General features: G+C 52.8%; 1 protein-coding gene across 1 annotated transcript in view; it reads left to right on the forward strand.

Annotated features, from left to right (window-relative positions):
* SEMA5B (semaphorin 5B) overlaps positions 1-8,326 on the forward strand; it is a 37,584-nt gene extending 29,258 nt beyond the window's left edge. The window contains 11 exon segments of the mRNA XM_077118139.1: positions 1,655-1,772; positions 1,919-2,100; positions 3,204-3,347; positions 3,521-3,673; positions 3,675-3,970; positions 4,174-4,392; positions 5,536-5,706; positions 5,815-5,964; positions 6,283-6,327; positions 6,785-6,990; positions 7,223-8,326. Coding sequence (XP_076974254.1) covers positions 1,655-1,772; positions 1,919-2,100; positions 3,204-3,347; positions 3,521-3,673; positions 3,675-3,970; positions 4,174-4,392; positions 5,536-5,706; positions 5,815-5,964; positions 6,283-6,327; positions 6,785-6,990; positions 7,223-7,381 — 1,843 coding nt within the window. The 3' untranslated portion in view covers positions 7,382-8,326.
* The last annotated feature ends 2,618 nt before the right edge of the window (positions 8,327-10,944 follow it).

The following is a 10,944-nucleotide window of genomic DNA, read 5'->3' on the forward strand; positions in this document are numbered from 1 at the left end:
TTCTATCCTGGAGACACCAACAGCTGTAATCCCCCAGCTCTTCTGTTTGTCCCTTTAGCCCTAAGCATCCTTCACTATGTGCTGGAGATCCCCTGTGGCCAATAGAAGGTTCCTTGCAAACTCACGTAATGGTGGAGTCCCCTCTCCCCACCCCAGCCTCTCCCACGCTCCTTGCAGTCCAGCCTTTCCCTCATCCGAAGCTTCATCTGTTTCCTAACCTCCAGTCTGGAAGCCCCTGCCCTCGCTGCTCTCTAGACCTTCTCTAGCTGGCCTGCTGCTGCGGAGAATCCAGGGCCTGGCCTGGGGATTGGGAAAATTGGGCCAAGGGATCCAGGCACCTGCCTGGGATTGGTAGTCGGCTCTTTGACTGGTAGAGAAACCCTCTTTCAAAACCCAGGATCTGATGCTCTCTCTACTTAGCAATGGACAACAAATCCTAATTCGATGATTCCCTGTAGATGCTTTTTTCCCCCCTTTGAAGTCCAACTAGTAGAGATTTACATTTAGATTTTTAAAAAGTAAATGATACAATGAATAAATCAGAAAGAAAAAGGGAAGAGAAATAGAACACGAGAGGTGGGGGTATTTAGACACACATTGCCGTGTGAGCTGTCACCCTTTTTGGGTCCTGCAGATGGATAGGCCCTGGGAGCTGGGGAAGTTGAACTTGAGATATGATCCCCCAAGCCTGAGCTCATTCTCATGATACTAAATCACTGGCCATTGTTCCTGCCACTAAACAGCACAAGCAGTGTGGATGCACCAGGTGACTGTGCAGGTCGCCTGTGTCTTTAGGGATTGGCCCCCATTCACTTCAGTTATAAAACCAGACCCAGCCTCCTGGGTGGCAAGAGCATGAGCACAAAAGCCCTGCCTGGATGTCAGGAATCCTAGATTCTGGCCCCAGGTCTGCCTCGTACCGTTTGCGTGATCTTGGGGAAAACTTCTTTTCTCCCATCTCTTTGATTGTTTCCTCCTTTGTACAATGAAAAGGTTGGGTTTGAGGTCCCAGTGATTCTCAACCTAGCTCCCGTTAGAACTAGGTTTCAGAAGCCCAGAGAGCTTCTGAAAGCCACCCCATGCTCCAGAGATCCTTGTCTGGGGTTGGCCCAGGGAGTGGTATTATTAAGAAGCTTCTGGGGCGATTCTAATGTGCAGCCAGGGTTGAAAAATGCTGGGACAGATGATCTTCAAGGTTTTTTCCCTATCTGATGTTTTATGACTCTACAATCTATAGCATCTTAACAGGAGGGCATTACCCCATGGGGGTTTCTGTTAACTGCATCAGCTCCTGTAGCCCTAGGAGAGCGGGGGGACCCAGATTCGGGGAAGGCAGTACATGCTCTTGGTTAAGTGTGTAGGCTCTGGAGGGTGAGGATTTGAATCCTTGGTCAGTTCTCTGAGTTTCTCCATTTATAACACGGAATAACAGTCATACCCGCTTCGTTCGGTTGTTGTATCAAATTAATTCATGCTTGTAAAGTACTTAAAGTGATGCCTGGCATACAGTGAGTGCTCAGTGGACTTAGTATTATTATTATTGAGGGCACATGGATTGAGAGCGAGGTGTCCAGGGGGCATGGCCAGGGTGTTCCTGGAATGCAGGTGAGGCTGGGAGCCTGTGGGTTTGGGTCTCAGGACCTCTGTCTGGCAGGGCATGCCTGGGGGCACGGGACCCGTACTGCGGCTGGGACGGGAAGCAGCAACGTTGCAGCACACTCGAGGACAGCTCCAACATGAGCCTCTGGACCCAGAACATCACAGCGTGTCCTGTGAGAACCTCTTCTTGCCCTTCCCCTGGGCCTCTGATCCCAATTCAAGCCATGCCCCCCCATCAGCCTCCCCGGTGTCCACTGGGACCCTGCGCTTCTTCTGGCCCTTTTGTGACAGGGGTCCTGCTCCCCACATATGTCTGCAGGTGCGGAATGTAACGCGGGATGGAGGCTTTGGCCCATGGTCGCCGTGGCAACCATGTGAACACTTAGATGGGGACAACTCAGGCTCTTGTCTGTGTCGGGCCCGAGCCTGTGACTCTCCCAGACCCCGCTGTGGGGGCCGCGACTGCCTGGGACCAGCCATCCATATTGCCAACTGCTCTAGGTGCGTGAGGACACAGGGCTTGCACAGCAGCTGCCACAGACTGGGGTGGGGAGAAGGGGGCACCCTCAGGTGTTCACATAGAGGGTTGGAAACCCACTTCAGGGCCCTGCAGGGGTCTGGGCAGGTGGCTAATGTGTGAGGCAGGAAACGAGTCCTGGCGGTTTCCACTCTAGTGGAGGAGAGAAGTTTCTGCCTTGTGGGAGCTCTTAATGCAGAGGAAGGCTGGACAGGCAAAGGAATCATCCCCTAGACAGACCTCAGCCACAACAACCTTTGCTGCCCTCCAAACAGCTTGGGACCTGTCGCTAACCCTGGCTTGCTACTGTCTGAAGGCCCGACTGTAGCCAAGGCAACTAACCACTCTGAGTCTCTCTAAGTGAGGATAATAGTACCTGCCTGAGAAGGTTGAATAAGATGATGTGTGTAAAGTGTGTGCATACTGCCTGGAACCCGCTAAATAAACAGTGGTTACGGTGCAACTAACACTTACATACAGCTGCACAAATCACCTTTTTGATATGCATTCATTCATTTCATCCTCATAATCACATCATGGCGGGTAGGAATACAATCACTCTCCCCACTCTGCAGGTGAGGGTACTGTGAGGTACAGAAGGATTCCCTAACTTTCCCAGGGTTACTCAGCCAGTAAGTGGTAGAGCCAAAATTTGAAAACTGGGGTCAAAGAAGACAGGAGGGAATAGTGTCTGAGGTTGAAGCAAAATGTGGGCAGTGGTAGAGCAGGGGAGAGAGTGTGTGTTTTGGGTACAAGGATTGGCCAGGCTGCAGACTGAAAAGGTGACTGGGGATCTTCTTCTGCAGACAATGTGTCCCTTTTTTGCTCCCCGTGAGGGGGGACCATGTCCTATCCCTGTACCCTTAGCACTGAGCACAGCCTGTCATCTGGAAGGCGGCTCTCAATACATGCTTGGGGAATGAATGAACAAACGAATGAATGGTCTGCCTAAGATCATTAAGAACTGACATTTACTGAGTCATGGCACTTCCTGAAAAAAGAAAACCCATCTGCCCATAAGTGGACTAGAGCTAAGAAGCTAGCAGCTGAGCGGGCCATCTGTCTGTCCCCTCCGCGACCCCAACAGGAACGGGGCGTGGACCCCGTGGTCGTCGTGGGCCTTGTGTAGCACATCCTGTGCGATCGGCTTCCAGGTCCGCCAGCGAAGCTGCAGCAACCCGGCTCCCCGCCACGGGGGCCGCATCTGCGTGGGCAAGAGCCGGGAGGAGCGGTGAGCTGGGGCGTGGCCACGAGGGTGGGGTGGGGTGGCTGGGGGTGCCGAGGACAGGCTCGTCCTGAGATCGCCCATTCTCCAGGCGATCCACTGGACTCTTGCCCTTCCCAGTCTCCAGTGACCCCGTTAGGGAAGGGGGTGCCCACTATGCCCCCCATCACCCCCTTCAGGTTCTGCAACGAAAACACTCCTTGCCCAGTGCCTATCTTCTGGTCATCGTGGGGCTCCTGGAGCAAGTGCAGCAACAACTGTGGGGGCGGCGTGCAGTCGCGGCGTCGGGCCTGCGAGAACGGCAACTCCTGCCCGGGCTGCGGCGTGGTGAGGAGGGGTGGGGTGCAGGGCAGGCCCGGCTCCCGCGGGGCTTAGAAAAACAACACCTGCTCCCACTCCCAAGGAGTTCAAGACGTGCAACCCCGAGAGCTGCCCCGAGGTGCGGCGCAACACACCATGGACCCCGTGGCTGCCGGTGAACGTGACGCAGGGCGGGGCTCGGCAGGAGCAGCGCTTCCGATTCACGTGCCGCGCGCCCCTGCCAGACCCCCACGGCCTGCAGTTTGGTAGGAGGAGGTCGGAGACCAGAACCTGCCCCGCGGACGGCTCGGGGGCTTGCGACACCGATGGTACAGCCCCGCGACCTCCCTCCGGGCCTCCAGACCTAGGGGGTGGGGTGGTGGTCGGGGGCAGGAGTGAGAGGGGGCGGCTCAGGACGGGAGGGAACGCGGGGATTGGAAGTCAGCGCCAGTCCCGTGGGGCAGAGGGGCTGGGGCTCCGCGCGCTGGCGTAGCTGAGGCCGCCCTCTCCCCACCCCCGGCCCGCCCCGAAGCCCTGGTGGAGGATCTCCTGCGCAGCGGGAGCACTTCCCCGCACACGGTGAGCGGGGGCTGGGCCGCCTGGGGCCCGTGGTCGTCCTGCTCTCGGGACTGCGAACTGGGCTTTCGTGTCCGCAAGAGAACCTGCACGAACCCGGAGCCCCGCAACGGGGGCCTGCCTTGCGTGGGCGACGTGGCCGAGTACCAGGACTGCAACCCCCACGCTTGCCCAGGTAACTAACCCGTTGCGTGAGGTATGCTTAATCCAGGGAAACCCCCTGCCTAGGGAAACCCTGGCCCAGGGAAAACCCATCTGGAGACCATCCCTGGCCACCCCTAGCTCAAGGAAACCCTTTGCCCAGGTGACCTTTTCTTCCCGCCAACTCTATGGAAGGGGCTCTGCAGCGATTTTCTGCCCCGACGTGGGCACAGCTGGCTATGCCTTTGGGGCAGGGACTTTCCTCATCTTCTCACCTTTTTTTAAAATTAATTTTTTAATATTCTAAAAATTAAAAAAGCAGCAAACACAAGCATTCTTAACATATGATTATTCCGTTCCATATATATAATCAGTAATTCACAATATGGTCACATAGTTGTATATTCATCATCGTGATCATTCCTTAGAACATTTGCATCAACTCAGAAAAAGAAATAAAAAGAAAACAGAAAATTCATGCATAGCATACCCTTTACCCCCTCTTTCATTGATCCCTATCCTTTCAATCCACTAAATTTATTTTAACATTTGTTCCCCCTATTATTTCTTTTTATCCCACATGTTTTACTCGTCTGTCGATAAGGTAGATAAAATGAGCATCAGAGACAAGGTTTTCACAATCACACAATCACATTGCAAAAGCTATATCATTATACAATCATCTTCAAGAAACATGGCTACTGGAACACAGCTCTACATTTTCAGGCATTTCCCTCCAGCCTCTCCATTACATCTTAACTAACAAAGTGATACCTTTTTAATGCGTGAGAATATCCTTCAGGATAACCTCTCGACTCTTTGGAATCTCTTGACTCTTTTCTCTCTTCCCCCTTTCAGTTGAGAAGGTTTTCTCAATCCCTTGGTCCTGAGTCCCAGCTCATTCTAGGATTTCTTTCCCACATTGCCAGGAAGGTCCACTCCCCTGGTCATCCTCTCACTTTTATTTGTTTGTTTCTCTCCCTTAATGGGCTTGACTTTGAGGTGGAATTGACTACAACCGGGTCCTGGGAGCTGGGTTGCTGCCTGCATTTCCCTCCTGTCCCTGAGGGTGGCGTTTTGAGGTCATGGTGGTGCAGGGCGGAGTGACCTACCCTGGGATAGGGTAGAAGTCTGGGGCCCTGCCTACACCCAGCTCACACAGCTCACCCCCTTGCAGTGCGTGGCGCCTGGTCCTGCTGGACCCCGTGGTCCCCGTGCTCTGCGTCCTGCGGCGGGGGCCACTATCAGCGCACACGCTCCTGCACCAGCCCGGCACCCTCCCCTGGTGAGGACATCTGCCTCGGACTGCACACGGAGGAGGCACTGTGTGCCACCCAGGCCTGCCCAGGTAATGGATGCTGCCCACTGAGGATGGGACGGACACACCATGAAGCCTTCGTATCACTCAGCAGGGAATTCCAGGGTAGTGAACCTCTTCCCAACCCACAACCCACAGAAGGCTGGTCACCGTGGTCTGAGTGGAGCGTGTGCACTGAGGATGGAGCCCAGAGTCGCAGCCGGCACTGTGAGGAGCTCGTCCCGGCGCCCAGCTCCTGTCTGGGAAACAGCAGCCAGAGCCGCCCCTGCCCCTATAGTGAGATTCCTGGTAGGTCCTCATGCCAGCACCTCCACACCCACCCTTCGTATCCTAAGCCCCAGGCTCCCTCCCCTCCTGAAGCACGCAACCTGAGACACCAGGGCGGGGGACACCAAGGCGGAGAGAACTCACATTGGGTCTCTGCCCTCCTAGTCTAGTGAAGGGGCTAACGCTTCTTAGAGATGGGGCTTGAGTAGATACAAAGGGGAATAAAGACCCCAGGTCCAGTCCCACAGCTGATCCAGGGCTTCTCCTAGAGACATTCTTAGCCCCAGAGAGCCCCTTTTCCTCTCCTCTATTAACCCCTCCCAACTTGTCTTCTTACAGTGATCCTGCCTGCCTCCAGCGTGGAGGAGGCCACCAACTGTGGAGGTAAAAGACACTGGATCCTGCCTCGAGACACCTTCCTCCTACTCCTCTTTCCCTGGGAGGATTCCCTTCCCATCCCGAAATCTGGGTTCTCCTTGCATCCTGTTCCAGACAGCCAAACGTTGTTGCGGTCCCCCCACTGCTCTGAGGCTGAAGGTAGCGGGGCCTCTGGGCAGTTCTATCCCCGTCCCCCAACTGCTAGGCTTGTAAAGTCCACGCCCGAGGAGGTGACCTGACTCCAGACCCTCAGGTTTCCACTTGAGCCACGGGCTGTCCTGTGAAAGAGGCCCCTGGGTTACAGGCTACCCAGCCTTCTTACTTCCTTCGGCTCCAGCTTTAAAGCCCTTTCCCTTATGCCTCACAGCCTCCTGTCGTTGTTTTTGCTTTTCTATCCTGAAAGGCCCCAGGGCGCACCTCCTCGCAGGTACCCTTTTCTCACCACCTGCATCTCCATCTCCAGGGTTCAGCCTCATCCACCTGGTGGCCACGGGCGTCTCCTGCTTCCTGGGCTCTGGCCTCCTGACCTTGGTGGTGTATCTGTCCTGCCAGCACTGCCAGCGCCAGTCGCAGGAGGCCACGCTCGTCCATCCCGCCACTCCCAACCACCTGAACTATAAGGGTGGGGGCACCCCCAAGAATGAGAAGTACACACCCATGGAGTTTAAGGTGGGGGCCCTTTTCTGGCCAGGAAGCAAAGGGCAGGGTGAAGGGGACAGTGCTTCTGGTCCTAAGTTGGGTATAGCTGGGCACTCGGGGCAGAGGTGGTGTGAGCAGCGTACCATATCAGCTGTCAGGCTGTTCCTTCACTGACTGGCTCCTGGCCTCCTCGCCCTGGCCTGTCCCCTTTCTCTATCTCTTGCCTAACTTCTTCCTCTGTGGTTCTTTCCTCCTCCCACAGACCCTGAACAAGAATAACCTGATCCCTGATGACAGAGCCAACTTCTACCCCCTGCAGCAGACCAACGTGTACACGACCACCTACTATCCCAGCCCACTGAACAAACACAGCTTCCGGCCTGAGCCCTCACCTGGACAACGGTGTTTCCCCAACAGCTGATACCACCATCCTGGGGACTTGAGCTCCTTGCCTTCCTAAGGCACAGAGCAGGTGGAGATGGGACAGTGGAGCCAGTTTGGTTTTTTTTCCTCCACACCAGGCCGAGAACTTGCTGCCCTACCTTATGGGGTCCCATCTGGCTTCAAAGAGCTCTGGCTGGCGGTGACCATGGGGGAGAGGCCTGGCTTCAGGCTGGCACAAAGCCGCAGTTCCAGCTCAACCAGGTCACTCATGGCCTCCTGCGACCTGCCATCATGCAAACCCACTCCCCTGTCATGTCTGGGTTGCAGACCTCCTGGGCATGTGAGGAATTGGAGAGTGGAGCTGGCAGGAGGGCAGGTTCTTGAGGTTGAAATTAGAAATGATTTCTTGTGGCCACCACAAGCCAAATCTACCCCTCTCTGGCTGGCCCCAGGAAGGGCCCGAGCTGCGTGCTGATTATCTCTGTGAAAGGAACTAATCAAGTGGCCCCAGTAGCTCTGGATTGTCTGCCCAGGGCTGGGCCATCGTGGTGCTGCCCCATTGTGACGTGGGGGACCAAGGTCAGCCCGGGTTGTCCACATCTGCCGAGCAGTCTGCACTTTGCCCAGGGACAGCCCTCCAGTCAGAGGCAGTGAAGACTGGCGCTGGCAGCTGATCTCTGCTCAGAAGCTCTTTAAACTGGGCTCACACGGGCCTCAGCCTTAGCCTCTTCGGAATGCACAAAAGGTGGCCCAGGAGAAGGGAAAACTCAAGACCCTAGGAGGCAGGAGCCCGGTGTCCATGCTTCTCTGGAGACTGTCTTCCAGTTGCTGCTCTACAGAGTGGTTGGCTGAGACTTGTTTGGGAGTCTCTGATGGTCCCTCATCTGTTCAGGAACATACAGACACAGACACACAAACAATCGCCATCTGCTACGGCAACAGAAAGGAGTTGGGCTGTGGCATTATTAATTAAAGATGATATCCAGTCTCCAAATGTAACTTTGTCTTTGTGCATATGCATGTGGTTTCCTCTTGGCATGGTGTATGCAATCAGAGCAATGCACTAGGGTAACATGCTCTTCTTGGGGTGAAGGAAATGACCCAAGCAGAGTTCAGCTTTAATACAGAGACTGCCTTTCCATTTGTGGGTGTATGTATACACACACACACACACACACACACACACACACACACACATTGCCCAAAACCCTATTTTGGGGAGAGTTTGGGCTATACAGATTTACAAATAGAAACACAAGATGCACAGAAAACAATGCAACAAAAGAGATTTCTGCCTGTGCCTTTAGCAGCCTCTCCAGGCAACAGCTCCAGTTCCCGAGTGAAAATGGTCCATGTATGAGCCCAGCAGGGAAGTATTGATGAGAGTTTATTCTATGAGAAGTTTACAATACTAAGTTAATAAAAACGAAATTGAGAAATGAATAAATGTGAGGTGGGGGTGGGAAGCCTGATGTAGTTTATTCTGGATTAAAAAACAAAATCTCTAAGACTCAAGCCACCTAATCAATGCTACCATTTTGGATGGAATTGATGGACATGTTAAATTTAGAGAGCAATTTCCTGACTTAATTGACCGGATCAGTTCTATAGGATTCTCAGCAAAATCTAATTGTAGTCAGCCTATAAAAGCCTGCAACCCTCGTGATAGAGGAGGCAGAAAATCTTGGGGAGTGGAGGAATCGAGTGCTCAAAGCTTGAAGGTGCATTAAAAAGGAGGAGGTGGTGGAGGAAAATAGCATTTTTAGGTCCTGGAGTCCTTGGTGCTCTCCTGGGACAGCTGAAATGGCAGTGTCTTCAGGCTAAGTTGGAGCTCAAAAAGGATTCAGATACTCAGGCTCAGGAAGCATATGTGCATTTCAGCAGCTTTGGGATTCCTGACTGGATAACTGTTAACTGTAAGAGTCAGGAGCTTGTGGGACTGTGGGGACATGTTAGATCCCGGGCTCTCAGATTCCCTTGGAGCTGGTAGAGCTTGTAAAGTGCAAGAATATTCCAGAGCCCAGGATGCCTGCCTCAGGAGGGACGCTCATGCATGTGCAGGTGGAGGGCCTGGAAGGAAGTAGTCGGCAGAATTCCCAGATAATGGCCACCTGCTATTAACTAGAATGTCAGCCGTGGAAATGGAAACCCATGCGTGCTGCTATGGCAACACGTGCACACACACACACGCACGCACGCACGCACATCCTGAATTCTCTTCTTGCAAAAATTGTTATTGTGGTTTTGGAGGTAGGAATGGCATGAGCGGATCCACACTGCATGCAGATGAGCTGGCATAATTGGTAAAAAGCTAGTTGATAACTAGCCCTGGCCTGAAAACGAGAGGCCCAGGAATGAGTCTCCCTGACAAAGCGGTGGTGGTCTCTGGCACATGCTTGGGGCCCCGTGTGTGGCTGCATGTTGGCAGGGGGCTGAGGAAGGAAGGGTGAGGGGCTGTGTGGGTCCGGTTGGTTCAGCCCGAGAGAAAGATGCAGGGTTGGGCTGCTCCAGGCCTTCTAGGGCCCCATTGTTGGAAATAACGTTTATTGTGTTTGTGTATGTGTATGGTGTGGCCAGTTTATTATTTTTAAAATACATTTTCGCATGGTCATTTCAGAAATTTAGGGGATACAGGAAACCAAAAATAGAATCAAAATTATATTAAAAGCCAAGGCAGAGATTCTGGTTTTCAAAAATAGCATGGAGACATTTCTGCTCCCTTCCCTCAAGATCACCCCAAAAGCAAAAAGAACAAACAGTAAAACTCTATCACAATTTTCAATAAAACTGGGATGTATTGTAATCTCAAACCGGAATACATTAATACAGAAAGCAGATGAAGGAACAGCAAATGAGATAGCAGAGTTTACGTGAGCCAAACTTAAGCACCCACACACGGCCCAACTGCAAAAAGCAAGAATCAGCAATCGGAGGAACCAGAGTTCAGGGATGCTGAGATTAAGGCAGGGGCTGTAAAGAAGAGGGGTAAAAAGAGCTGTGTATAGATTTCAGCTAAGCCCTAAATCCTCTTCAGTGTCAACCCTTACAGCACGGCATCCCTTCCTCCATCCACACATTGAGCAATAAGTATGTTCCTTTGAGAATCTGGAACAGAGAGACCCTGGACTTCGGGATACTGGGCACCGAGGAAAGTGTGTGGTGAGAGGCTACATGATCATGTAAATGACTAACCGTGAGATGCACCAGTTGTCTTTTCCAGCTAACTCCAAGGACCTGGCAACCAGGCTTCTGTTCCTTCAGGCGAGATACTGGAAGATGACATCTTCAAAGAAACAAGACCAACCCAGGACAAAGACGTATGGATCCTGAAAGAATAAGCCAGCTGTCCACTCGTGTGCAATAGTCCTGCAGTAAAGCATACTCATTAACCACCTGTGCCCATGTACATAGACCATGCAATCAGTTTTTTAAGTGATTCACTCTAAAATATGAATGGACAAAGCCAAGGACCACAGACATGGGGTGCATAAGCAGGGGGAGGTCCAACATGAAAGAGATACCAACAAATTACCTGATAAAGAGGAACTCAGTGACAGCAGAGATAATATATAGAAAAGAATACTGCAAAGACATCATCAT

This window comes from Tamandua tetradactyla, chromosome 10 (assembly GCF_023851605.1).
Source record: "Tamandua tetradactyla isolate mTamTet1 chromosome 10, mTamTet1.pri, whole genome shotgun sequence".
NCBI classification, from domain to species: Eukaryota; Metazoa; Chordata; class Mammalia; order Pilosa; family Myrmecophagidae; genus Tamandua; species Tamandua tetradactyla.